General features: G+C 37.7%; 1 protein-coding gene across 50 annotated transcripts in view; it reads right to left on the reverse strand.

Moving 5' to 3' along the window:
- Nucleotides 1–14,435, reverse strand: part of ANK2 (ankyrin 2) — a 675,434-nt gene that overhangs the window by 110,712 nt on the left and 550,287 nt on the right. For all 50 annotated transcript variants that reach the window (XM_032292510.1, XM_032292509.1, XM_032292511.1 and 47 more), the window contains one exon: nt 11,089–11,187. In XM_032292510.1, the coding sequence (XP_032148401.1) occupies nt 11,089–11,187 (99 nt within the window). The remainder of the gene's footprint in view (nt 1–11,088; nt 11,188–14,435) is intronic.

Here is a 14,435-nt window from a genome sequence, read left to right on the forward strand (position 1 = left end):
GTCTCCTTTCGATTTTTAAAAAGAATGTACTTCCATGAACTTGATCATTGCTTTCTGGGTATCCCAAAGTATTTCTCAACTCATTAAGGCTTCAGGTTTCACTTATGTTTAGATACAAACTAACTCATGGTTTTGAATAAGAAGGAAATCTAGTCCAAAAGTCCTAAGACCTAGATTTTCATCCAAGAGTTTTCACTTACAGGCAGGATTTATTCTGGGAACTCTATCAAGAGAAAAAGAACAAGGGATGCTGGAAAATCTTTGATTTTACTCCATTCAGCAAGCCAAGGATACAAACGCTGGTCATTTTCTTCAAGGAGAAACAGTGCACAAAGAAGATATTGTAATCTAGTTTTAAAAGATGCTTCAGAAAATGCTGCAGATAGTTCTGGAACTTGCATACAGAACTTAAAAAATGAAAGGGACTCTAGCAAGAAGCAAATAGGATGAACTATTTTCCAAGTGCTTTACACTTAAAAACAGACGATATGGCTAGGTATAAGGGACAGGAAGGACATGTTCCAGGAGGCTCAAGGAAATCAACTGACTCTGACGTGTAGCTGGAAATAATGTTTTCAGTGTTTAGAGAACCAGGCCAAATCACTCTCTTATAAAAAGAAAATTGAGTGTAACTTTAGTGATAAAAAGAGGTATATCTTTACAACTGCCCAAGGGCATGTCATAATAAAAGTGAGGAAGGGAAAACTGGGCTGACTTCCAGGGCTAAGAATGAATGGAGAAAAGTAGACAGAGGAAGGAAGAACTATCCAAAAACATGCAGTATCTTAAAGTGATAAGAAAAAAGAGGGGGAGCTATAGTAAGAGATCAAATAGTACTGCATGAATTTCAAGGTAGTAGGAAATAAATAAATAATAGGAATATGATTATTTTAGTACTAGAATTGAAATTTTGTGAACATTTGCAGTTGATAAGCTTTCTTCATGTATGATGCATACATGACCCAATCCTCCTAATAGAGTTAAAAGGAAAACCTAAAATGTATTATTAGACCATTTTCCAGATCTAGATTAAGAAAAATTAAATGAGTACTCAAGGAATGTCCAAGTTTACTCAGCTATTAAAACAGAACTTGAATTCAGGGCATTGGATTCTAAAGACATTTCTCTACCTATACTGTCTTTGGCAATAAATACTACGATAAGATGGTCACTAAGAGACCTGTCAGGGCAAAGTGACTCTTAGTAGGAAAGGAGACTGACAATACATTAGAAGATAAAATTTCTCTGAAATACAGAGGAGAAAATAGAGGGGTGGGGAGAATAAACATTTTTTATGTATAATTAAAATGAACATATTTTTATTTATAAAAAATAAATGGTTAGCAAAACAGACAATTTAAAAACTGAGGAACTTGAGAATAGCTATGATGAACACTTGTTGTTTCTGGGGTTCCCTTCCCAGATCTCTGCCCTGCAGAGATAGAGGTGGATGTGTATTGCAAGTGACGTGCTCTAAAATATATTTTCCATCAGTAAGAGAGATAGTAGGGGTGATGATGACTTTTTAATCCAGTGCTGAGAAGTGGCAATCATCGACTGGAGGTAGCTAAGTAATTGGTTAATTATTAACTATTGATCCTTGGTTCTTAAACTGCATAGCATTAATGTTCTTCTTCTTCAAAAAAAAAAAAAAAGTTACGAAATAGAATGTCTTGCCTACTTCTTTCCATTTTTGTTAAGGTTCTACCTGAAAGTGAAAAAAAGAAAGAACATACAAATTTTGCAAAGGAAATCTTTCAACCTGTAACCAGGGATATAAGACCTTTGAGGACTGGCCAAATATCTCCCTGCTGAATTGCCAAAAGTTGAATTTACTGCCTCAGGGTAATGATAATTCAAACCAGGGCAAAGAATTGGGAAAGAGCAGAGAAAAGATTCATGGGAAAAGGTAAAGAAATGGGGAAAGCCTGATTACCTAGACCTTTTCCGGAAATGAGAGGCAACAATTCCCTCATTATAAAGCATTTTATCTGATATAGGCTGGACCAAAAGCAGAAGAGCTTTGCTTTGCCACTGCAGTCTATCCTTTTACTTTGGAGACTTGCTGAGCACCCCCCCCCCCCAACTCTTTTTACAAAGAGAAAAACAACACTGGCTGGGATAAAGTTCAGAGATTTGAAAAAATTTCTATTACCAGTTACTAGCTAACAGGGTTCCTAGGAGCACATCTCCTAGCATCTAACTAAAGTTCTAAATGAGCTAAGTTTCAAGCGAGTTTAAGCCTAGGACCCCTGGGATGGCATGATCCCTAAAGCAAATGAAAAGCCTTGTAATTGTGCCAACAAAACCAGCTCCTAAAACAAGAGAGCTCCCAGATGGACAGGCTCTGGTGGCCCTCTCAGTAGTGTCCATTGAGGACACTGGACAAGGAAGGGTCTTCCTAAGAGCAGGACCTGGGGGAAAACACACTGGCTGACAGAGGAACTGAGGCCACTGTGGCCCCTGCTCTCCAGTCTGTCCAGCAAAATGTGTCTTATGCTCTGGAGTAGTGAATAGACTGTGCTGCCATGTACTTCAAAAATTACAGATACTATTATGAGTACATGGTTTTTCTTTTGTTACATATTGTGAATAGGTAAAACATACGATTTAGCCCTATGATTATATACCCATGAGATACTATTTCTAAACCTGATTGAGAAGATTGTGAACTACCCGGCAATCTTGACCTTGGAGCTCAATGTAGTAGCTGGGCACAATTTTTTACTATCTCTTCTTCGGGAGAGGGCGAATTCTAGGGCAAGGTTACTGGGTTTAGAGAGGAAGTTTTCAAAAGTGTGTGTGGTTGTGGGTGTGTGTGAGGGTGTGTGTGTATGTGTGTGCACATGCACTGGGAAATCAAAAGGTAAAATAGAAGATATGTGCTCATTTTTCCACCCAATACTCCCTGCACCCTTCTGTGACAGCCCTCCTTCATTTAGGGGAATTAGGTATCCTATATTCCCTGTGGTTCTAGAAGGGCTGCCAGTCTTCTTACCCCACCTCATAAACAGGCCACGAGTGGACAGGAGCTCAAGTCATAGCTTAGGGAGAAAATATGACTAATTATAAACCAGTGATTTGTTTGAATGGGAGAGAGAAGGGCTCTCTTTACATCTGAAGTGGGAGGTAATGACGTTTAGGAGAAAGAGTTAGGAGAAAGATGCAGAATCAGAGGAGAAATGTTTTTCTTATCTTAACTCTGTCACCACAAGTTAATCAGCACAATTTTGAAATTCAGGACACTAAGCCACCCTACAACACAGGATTGCTCTGGGTATCAAATAAGACACTTTGTGTTTAAATGCTTGATGAATTCTAAAGCACTGTTCAAATGTTAACTAAATCAAAGAGTCCCAGGAACACATTAAAAGGATTGACAATAAAAAACCTCACAGTGAACGTACACCTTAAAATAGGACTTGTGAACAGGAAAGCCCTAACTCCTTGCTGCTTGAAACATAATCCCCAAATCAGGGTCCCTGACATCATCTGAGAGTTTGTTAGATCTGCAGAACTGGATTACAGTATGCATTCTAGCAGGGCCCCTAGGTAATTTGTATGTGTATTAACCTTTAGGGAGCACTGCTTCATAATGGAAAATGCTATAGGGAAGGGATTTCAGTTGTAGCTTAGAATGGGAGGTAGAGCTGAAAAAAAAATAAAAGATAACATCTGAAATTTGATATTTAAATTAGAAGAAATAAGGAATTAAGAGATATTTATATATGTAGACAAGGATACTAAATGTAGTTGCAAATGAGAAGTAAAAAGAAAGTAGAATTAATAAAATCTGTGTGTAAAATTAACTAATTAATATTTCTAAAGGAAAGAGTCTGTTGCCAGTGGTGCTTTTAAGGAAGAGGCTTCAGAGGGTATCCGAAAAGATAAAAGTCTGTAATAATGGGTTATATCAATACAGAAAAATTTGGCAGAGATATATTAAAATGAATAAATTTCCATTAAAAGTAGAAATTTTAATTTGAATAATAGAAAAACATTAAGGGGTTTTACTTTTGGAGAGAGAAATGGGAAACCCTTTCATTATTAAACATGGATTACAAAAAATTTACAGGAACATCAACCCAATTTCCAGTAAAGTACACGATACTCAGAGTGCACTGGTTGACCATAGAAATATTTTTAAAATAGCTGAATGCCAGGTAACCTTAAAAGGAAACCAGAAAAATCCTGTGGCAGGGGAAGCTCATGGTTGAATAAAGCTTTAAATAGATGAGAATATAATAGATCAATGATGATTACAAAAGAACATAAATTACACTATGTGGACAATGGATAGCAAGGCAGATGAAAACCAAGACAAGAGTAATGTTAAGGCTGCCTGTGTATCACTGGATTCCGCCTGAAGATGTGTGGAACCTGTTACAAGAAAATGTCTATGAAATTCATTGAATCAAAGAATGTTAAGAAAGTGAGGAAAGGAGTTTTGAGTTTCTGAGTTCAACTCATATTTTACTGATAAATACTTGGAAGTGGCCAGAGGCTGGCCAGATGACCAAATAAGAACAGCTCCAGTCTGCAGCTCCCAGCAAGATCAACGCAGAAGGTAGGCAATTTCTGCATTTCCAACTGAGGTACCCGGCTCATCTCATTGAGACCAGTTAGACAGTGGATACAGGCCATGAAGGGTGAGCTGAAGCAGGCTGTGGTGTCACCTAATCTGGGAAGCCCAAGGGGTCAGGCAACTCCCTCCCCCAGCCAAGGGAAGCTGTGAGGGACTGTGCCACGAGGAATGGTGCACTCTGGCCCAGATACTACGCTTTTCCCATGGTCTTCATAATCCGTAGACCAGGAGGTTCCCTCAGGTGCCTACATCACCAGGGTCCTGGGTTTCAAGCACAAAATTGGGCTGCCATTTGTGTAGACACTGAGCTAGCTGCAGGAGTTTTTTTTCATACCCAGTGGTGCCTGGAATGCCAGCAAGGCAGAAGCATTCACTCTCGTGGAAAGGAGGCTGAAGCCAGGGAGCCAAGCGGTCTACCTCAGTAGATCACACTCCCATAGAGCCCAGCAAACTCAGATTCACCGGCTTGAAATTCTCACTGCCACCACAGCAGTATGAAAACCTGGGATGCTCAAGCTTGGTGTGGGGAGGAGTGCTGGCCATTACTGAGGCTTGAGTAGGTGGTTTTTCCCTCACAGTGTAAAGGCAGTTAGAACTGAGTGGAGCCCTCCACAGCATGGCAAAGCCGCTGTAGCCAGACTCCTTCGCTAGATTCCTCCTCTCTGGGCAGGGCATCTCTCAATGAAAGGCAGGAGCCCCAGTCAGGGACTTATAGATAAAACTCCCATCTCCCTGGGACAGAGTACCTGGGGGAAGGGGCAGCTGTGGGCGCAGCTTGAATAGACTTAAACACTCCTGTCTCCTGGCTCTGAAGAGAGCATATCTCAGCACAGTGCTTGAGCTCTGCTAAGGGACAGACTGCCTCCTCAAGTTGGTTGCTGACCCCCATGCCTCCTGACTGGGAGACAACTCCCAGCAGGGGTCGACAGACACCTCATACAGGAGAGCTCCAGCTGGTGTCTGGCAGGTGCCCCTCTGGGACAAAGCTTCCACAGGAAGGAACAGGCAGCAATCTTTGCTGTTCTGCAGCCTCTGGTGGTGATACCCAGGCAAACAGGGTCTGAAGTGGACCTCCAGCAAACTCCAGCAGACCTGCAGCAGAGGGGTCTGACTGTTAGAAGGAAAACTAACAAAGGAATAGCATCGACATCAACAAAAAGAACATCCCTGCAGAAACCTTATCCAAAGGTCGCCAACATCAAAGACCAAAGGTAGATAAATCCACAAAGATGAGGAAAAAACAGCACAAAAAGGCTGAAAATTCCAAAAACCAAAATGCCTCTTTTCCCTCAAAGGATCACAACTCCTCACCACCAAGGGAAGAAAACCGGACAGAGAATGAGTTTGATGAATGGGCAGAAGCAGGCTTCAGAAGGTAGGTAATAACAAACTCCTCTGAGCTAAAGGAGCATGTTCTAACCCAGTGCAAGGAAGGTAAGAACCCTGAAAAAAGGTTAGAGGAATTGCTAACTAGAGTAACCAGTGTAGAGTAGAAAATAAATGGCCTGATGGAGCTGAAAAACAAAGCATGAGACCTTTGTGAAACATACACAAATACCAATAGCCTAATCAATCAAGTGGAAGAAAGTATATCAGAGAGCAAAGATGAGCTTAATGAATAAAGCGTGAAGACAAGATGAGAGAAAAAAGAATGAAAAGGAATGAACAAAGCCTCCAAGAAGTATGAGACTATCTGAAAAGACCAAATCAATGTTTGATTGATGTACCTGAAAGTGACGGAGAGAATGGAACCAAGTTGGAAAATACTCTTCAGGATATTATCCAGGAGAACTTCCCCAACCTAGCAAGACAGGCCAGCACTCAAATTCAGGAATCACAGAGAATACCACAAAGATATTCCTCAAGAAGAGCAACCCCAAGACACATAATCATCAGGTTCATCATTTCATCCAACCAAGGTTGAAATGAAGGAAAAAATGTTAAAGACAGCCAAAGAGAAAGGTCAGGTTACTCACAAAGGGAAGCCCATCAGACCAATAGCAGATCTCTCTGCAGAAACCCTATAAGCCAGAAGAGAGTGGGGACCAATATTCAACATTCTTAAAGAAAATAATTTTCAACCCAGAATTTCATAACCAGCCAAACTGAGCTTCATAAGTGAAGGAGAAATAAAATCCTTTACAGACAAGCAAATGCTAAGAGATTTTTGTCACCACTGGACCCGCCTTATAAGAGCTCCTGAAGAAACCATTAAATATGCAAAGGAAAAGCTGGTACCAGCCACTGCAAAAACATACCAAATTATAAAGACCATTGATACTCTGAAGAAACTGCATCAACTAAAGGGCAAAGTAACCACATAGCATCATAATGACAGGATCAAATTCATACATAACAGTATTAACCTTAAATGTAAATGGGTTAAATGCCCCAATGAAAAGACACAGACTGGCAAATTGGAGAAAGAGTCAAGACACATTGGTGTGCTGTATTCAGGAGACCCATCTCATGTGCAAAGACACACATAGGCTCAAAATAAAAGGATGAAGGAATATTTACCAAGCAAATGGAAAGCCAAAAAAAAAAAAAAAAAAAAAAAAAGCAGGGATTGCAATCCTAGTCTCTGATAAAACAGACTTCAAACAAACAAAGATCAAAAAAAGACAAAGAAGGGCATTACATAACAGTAAAGGGATTAATGCAACAAAAAGAACTAACTATTCTAAATACATATGCACCCAATACAGGAGCATCCAGATTCATAAAGTAAGTTCTTAGAGACCTACTAAGAGACTTAGACTCCCATACAACAATACTGGGAAACTGTAACACCCCACTGTCAATATTAGACAGATCAACAAGATTCATAGAAACCTGGCAAATTCACAGCCAAATTCTACCAGAGGTACAAAGAGTAACTGAGAGCTACCTTCTGAAACTATTCCAAACAATAGAAAAAGAGGGATTCTTCCCTAACTCATTTTATGAGGCCAACATCATCCTGATATCAAAACCCGGCAGAGACACATAAAAAAAGATTTCAGGCTAATATCTCTGATGAGCATCAATGCGAAAATCCTCAATAAAATACTGACAAACTGAATCCAGCAGCACATCAAAAAGCTTATCTACCACAATCCAGTCACCTTCATCCCTGGGATGCAAGGCTAGTTCAATATATGCAAATCAATAAACATAATCCATCACATAAACAGAATCAATGACAAAAACCACATGATTATCTCGACAGATGCAGAAAAGGCCTTCAATAAAATTCAACACCCTTTCATGCTAAAAACTCTCAATAAACTAGGTATTGATGGAACATATCTCAAAATAACAAGAGCTATTTGCGACAAACCCATTGCCAATATCATACTGAATGGGCAAAAGCTGGAAGCATTCTCTTTGAAAACTGGCACAAGACAAGGATGCCCTCTCTTGCCACTCCTATTCAACATAGTATTGGAAGTTCTGGCAAGGGCAATCAGGCAAGACAGAAAAAGAAGAAAGAAAAGAAAGAAAAGGAAGGAAGGAGGGAAAGAAGGAAGAAAGGAGGGAGGGAGGGAAGGAAGGAAGGAGAGAAGAAAGGAAGGAAGGAAGGAAGGAAGGAAGGAAGGAAGGAAGGAAGGAAGGAAGGAAGGAAGGAAGGGAGGAAAAGAAAGAAGGAAAAATAAGGGGGAAGAAGGAAAGAAGGGGAAAGAAGGAAAGAAGGAAAAAAGGAAGAAAGGAAGAAATAAAGAGTATTTGAATAGGAAGAAAGAAAGTCAAATTTTCTCTGTTTGCAATAACATGATTGTGTATTCAGAAAACCTCATCATCTCAGCCCAAAATCTCTGTAAGCTGATAAGCAACTTCAGCAAAGTCTCAGGATACAAAATCAATGTGCAAAAACCACAAACATTCCTATATACCAATAATAGAGAGCCAAATCATGAGTGAACCTCCATTCACAATTGCTACAAAGAGAACAAAATACCTACAAATACAACTTATAAGGGATATGAAAGACCTCTTCAAGGAGCACTATGAACCACTGCTCAATGAAATATGAGACAACACACAAAAAATGGAAAAACATTCCATGCTCATGGATAGGAAGAATTAATGTCGTGAAAATGGCCATACTGCCCCAAGTAATTTATAGAGTTGATGTTATCCCCATCAAGCTACCACTGACTTTCTTCACAGAATTAGAAAAAAACTACTTTAAATTTTATATGGACTCAAAAAAGAGCCATATAGCCAAGACAATCCTAAGCAAAAAGAACAAAGCTGGAGGCATCACACTACTCACTTCAAACTACACTACAAGGCTACAGTAACCAAAAGAGCATGGTACTGTAGCCATGGTACCAAAACAGATATATAGACCAATGAAACAGAAAAGAGGCCTCAGAAATAATGCCACACATCTACAACCATCTGATCTTTGACAACCCTGACAAAAACAAGCAGTGGTGAGAAGATTCCCTATTTAATACATTGTATTGGGAAAACTGACTAGCCATATGCAGAAAACTGAAACTGAGCCCCTTCCTTACACCTTATATGAAAATTAACTCAAGATGGATTAAAGACTTAAATGTAAGACCTAAAACCATAAAAACCCTAGAGGTAAACCTAGGCAATACCATTCAGGACATAGGTATGGGCAAAGACTAAAACTTGGTGTTTTCATTGCTAAAACACCAAAAGCCATGGCAACAAAAGCCAAAATTTACAAAAGGAATCTAATTAAACTGAAGAGCTTCTGCACAGCAAAAGAAACTATATCAGAGTGAATAAGCAACCTACAGAATGGGAGAAAATTTTTGCAATCTATTCATCTGACAAAGGGCTAATATCCAGAATCTGTAAGGAACTTAAACAAATTTACAAGAAAAAAAACAAAATAACTCCTTCAAAAAGTGGGAGAAGGATATGAACAGACACTCCTCAAAAGAAGACATTTATGTGGCTAACAAACATGAAAAAAAGCTCATCATCACTTGCCATTAGAGAAATGCAAATCAAAACCACAATGAGATACTATCTTATGGCATTTAGAATGTCAATCATTAAAAAGTCAGGAAACAACAGATGCTGAAGAGGATGTGAAGAAAAGGAAATGCTTCCATATGTTTATTGCAGCACTGTTCACAATAGCAAAGACTTGGAACCAACACAAATGCCCATCAATGATAGACTGGATAAGGAAAATGTGGCACACATACCCCATGGAATACCCTGCAGCCATAAAAAGGGATGAGTTCATGTTCTTTGCAGGAACATGGATGAAACTGGAAACCATCATTCTCAGCAAACTAACACAGGAACAGAAAACCAAACACCACATGTTCTCACTCATAAGTGGGAACTGATCAATGAGAACACATGGACACAGGGAGGGGATTATCACACACTGAGGCCTATCAAGGGGTGGGGAGGTAGAAGAGGTAGCATTAGGAGCAATACCTAATGTAGATGATGGGTTGATGTGTGCAGCAAACCACCATGGCAGTTGTATACCTATGTAACAAACCTGCACATTCTGCACATGTATCCCAGAACTTAAAGTATAATAAAAAAAAGACTTGGAAGTGAAGTGACTTGCCTGAAATCACTTACAATTTAGATGACCATAGCCAGATGCCCTCATTCCAATATAACACTGTATTTAAAATGGAGCTATAATGGTACAACTCAAACTGAAATCAGTTCTAACTCAGGTATATCAAATATTGAAGAAGGAGGGAAACTATTTAACATGAGAATCTCGATGATGTCAGTACAAAAGTTAACCAAACAACATGGAAAAGGAAATAGAAGACAAAGTATACTGATAGTGTATTCAGTGTATTCTGGTATATTCAGTATAAAGGGGGGTGAGAAAATAAGTTGGGAAGTAAAATTTTAGAAAAAGAAAATGAAGGAAAAAGCAACTCTTGAGGGAATTAGAAGCTATTAAAAACAGGACAAGTCTGATCAAGCAATCTTCAGTGCCCAAATTCTATATTGGAATAGTGGAAATACAGAATGTCTAAATATGTAAAATCAGAGCAAGAAGAAAAGTAAATATCATAAAAAGGAGGGAAATCAGCCAGATGAAGGGAAATATTAAAACTTTGAGAATAACTTGCTTTTATGTAACTGGTAAGGGATGACTGTGGAAATGTGATTGGTTTAGGTGGTAAGAAATAAATTTTAATATGTATCGCATCTAAATACTATAGGTTAAACTTAAAATTCATGAAAATAAAGAGATATGAGAAAGTGCTTTCTGAGATTAAAAAAAGTATTAAAATATTAATCAATGCCATATTTGTTAGAGGATAAGTTGTACATTTTTTCAAATGTTAATGTTACTGAAATTGGGGTACATTTTTCATTGTGTGTATTTGCTTATGTTTCTTTTTTTCCTGGAAAACTGCTATTGAATCGATCCTTTCACTTACAGTCCATGGTATTTCCAAATCAAAGAACTGAAGGGGCAACCCCCTCCCTTAAGGATGAGACTCACGAACTGCGATAGAAGAGAACCTCAGAGCACTAGCACCTACCCTGGCTCTGGCATCAACAAGGGCACCATTTCTCAGGAGGCATCGGACCACTTCCACCTGCCCGGCTCGGGCTGCCATGTGTAGTGCTGTCTCGCCACGCTGCCAGGGAACAAAGATCGTTAAATCACAAATTAACCCACTGCTCTGGATGGTAAAGAATAAAGCTGTCCCTTTTTGTGAAGTTCAGCAATATATCCAATGATTTAAGAAACCTATGAAAAGGCATAATTATTTAGTCAGGAAAATATAGCTTTGTTTTTTCTCTTTGTTTTTTGTTTGTTTGTTTTGTTTTGTTTCCTGAGACGGAGTTTCACTCTTGTTGCCCAGGCTGGAGTGCAATGGCGCCATCGCGGTTCCCTGCAACCTCCACCTCCGGGGTTCAAGTGATTGTCCTGCCTCAGCCTCCCAAGTAGCTGGGACTACTTGGGAGGCACATGCCACCTCGCCCAGCTAATTTTTGTATTTTTCTTTTCCATTTTTATAAGGATAAAACAAATGTTTATTTTATTTTTTTTAAGTCCCTGACAAACTAGTGAATTTCCCCAAACATCCAGGATACTCTGAGGTTTAACTTCACAATCAGCCAAACATCACTTTAAATTGATTTTGGTGATAAAGTTATCTTTACCCTACAAACCTAAAATTTGCCATTGTCTCACTTAACTACGTGATCACAACTTGAATCTATTTCAGTGAGAAACTCTAGGTGCTGAAGATCAACACATTGCAAAAAATTAACACCACTTGTACCATAAATAAATCATTTCTTTTCAAGATTCAAAATTTATTTCTGAAATAAACTATTACTTTATATCTGATTTTTCTTTGTGTTATGAGACTAGACAAAAACTGTTTAGACAAGAAATTTGATTTGCCCAGGAGGTCCGTTACTTAAGATTAATGAACATATTTAATTATAGACAGTTATTGGAGAGAGCCACTGAAAGATGAATAAAGTGACTGTCAGCAGTGTCACCTATTGAGGTAGGCCACTCATCATTCCTCAAGTATCTTTGTTCTACACCAAAATATGACACACTGTCAGGAAAGGGTAGCTTTAGGCGCAGCATGAAGAACGAGGGTTAGATTAAGAGAACTTTCTCATCAAGAAGCCGGTTATTACTCTACTGTCTCTAAGAGAAAGGTTTTTAAAAATCAGCATATTTTAAAACTATATGTAGTTCTAGAGAAGGCAGAGTTTCATTCATTCAAGTATTTTATGGTTATAACAAAATAAGATATTGGAATAAAAATTATTACAGATTGATTTACCACAACTGTTCTAGAAAATAGGCTGATTTCAACCTAGAAAAAGGCTGATTTCACCCAAGTAAAGTAAACCATTCCAAATAAACCAAATTGATTTTAAAGTTGGTTGTGGTAATTGGATATTTCTGACAAACTGCAGTGAATAATTTCTTCTGATTCCTTGTACAACAACCCCTTCAATCTAGAAACTTTGAGCTGAACTTTAATTTGGCATATAGTTCACAGTTGACTTTTTCTCAGTATTTTAGAGACCCATTTCTTTTGAAGTTATGAGAAATTCTTGTCAAATGATTTGATTGTGAAAGCACTCAGTTGAATATCTACTCTAATATTCTCTTCTTTGTTGATGAATCGTTTATCCTCTAAGAAGCTTATTTTCTGATGACTGATTCAGACTTTTGTAAAGTTAATGTATCTGGAGTATGTTGTTTTATAAAATGACATATTATTGGAATGCTTTTATCTTCAGACTTTAGATGTATGGCAAGATTTTTCCTCCACGGACAACCGTGATTTCTAACTTGTTTTCTATGTCATTTTAAACCTGTCTCTGAATAAATGAGGCTAAGATCTTCTAACTACACTTGTCCCTCTGTATTGGTGAAGGATTGGTTCCAGGCTCCCCGTTTCCTCCACTGATACCAAAATACATGGATGCTCAAGTTCTTTATATAAAATGATGTAGTATTTGCACATAATCTATGCACACAATCCTTTATAATTCAGCTCTACCTTACTTATAATACCTAACATAATATTAATGCTATATAGTTGTGATACTGCATAATTTTAAAACTCGTTTTACTTTTTAATTCTATTTTTTTGTTTTGATTTTTTTCAAATATTTTCAATCCAAGATTGACTAAATCTATGGATGTAGAATCCACAGATACAGAAGCTACTGAAACAGAGGACCAATGGTATTCAAACAAAACAAAACAAGATGACGTACAGTGGCTCAAGCCTGTAATCCCAGCACTTTGAAGATAAGAATAAATGAAATGAAGATAAGAATAAATTTCCTTATAAGAAATGAAGTCAAAGAGGTCCCAGGAATTCCTATTCAAAGACAAATTTTCATGTTTATTATTTATTTAGTTAGAAACAAAGTCTCGCTCTGTCCCCCAGGCTGGAGCACAGTGGCACAATCTTGGCTCAGTGCAAATTCCGCCTCCTGGGTTCAAATGATTCTTCTGCCTCAGCCTTCCAAGTAGCTGGGATTACAGGCATCCACCACACACCCAGCCTTCATGTTTATTTTTTAAGCCAAGCTTTATCAATAAGGGGCTTTCAAAATCTGAGAGGTTTACAGTACTGGTCAATATTTCTAAAACCCTTATTTTATACTTGTTATTTTTTATGGGTTTTATATACTTGAAATTGATTAGTTACATATAAAATCTAATCTAAAGGACTAAAGCTTATATTCAAACAAAGATTATGTATAAACATACATATGGTCTCTCCACTTTATAATAATGGTCTTGTTTAATTCTTATCTAATGCCTCTGGCATAATGGATTTTTACTGTAAATTGCCCTTTGTCTTTTGTATAAATATTATCATTGTTTATATATAAGAATAATAAGAATTGTATTAATATTACCATTGTTTAATATAAGAATAAATAAGAAAATGAAGGCCAGAATATATATTTTTAATAAATATCTTCCATTTTTTGATTGTCAGGCACACTTTTTTAATAGCCTTGTCTTCCTTATTTGGAGCCAGTGAAATTTAAGGATTGGGGGAAACTTTTAAGCATAATACAATGTGTGAACTTTATCGTTAGTCCATTGATTTGTTATAGGAAGGAACATAAAACTTTGTAAGACTTTGCATTCTATTCTCGAAAGTTGTTAAAATGCTTAGTTTTCTATTACTATGGTTGTCGATAAATACTTTGGACTATGGATGTGTTGTAATTGGCAATTCAGCATTCTAGGTTTCAAAGTGTATTAATCTTTGAAATTAGTTTTCAAAGATTAATTTTCAAAGTATATTAATCTTTTTTTTTTTTACTGGAAAATCTTCTGGAAAAGGAGATTTTTCAGTAAAAAAAAAAAAAAAAAAAAAAA

Source organism: Sapajus apella, unplaced genomic scaffold (assembly GCF_009761245.1).
Source record: "Sapajus apella isolate SASKATOON/1434 unplaced genomic scaffold, GSC_monkey_1.0 scaffold27, whole genome shotgun sequence".
NCBI lineage: Eukaryota > Metazoa > Chordata > Mammalia > Primates > Cebidae > Sapajus > Sapajus apella.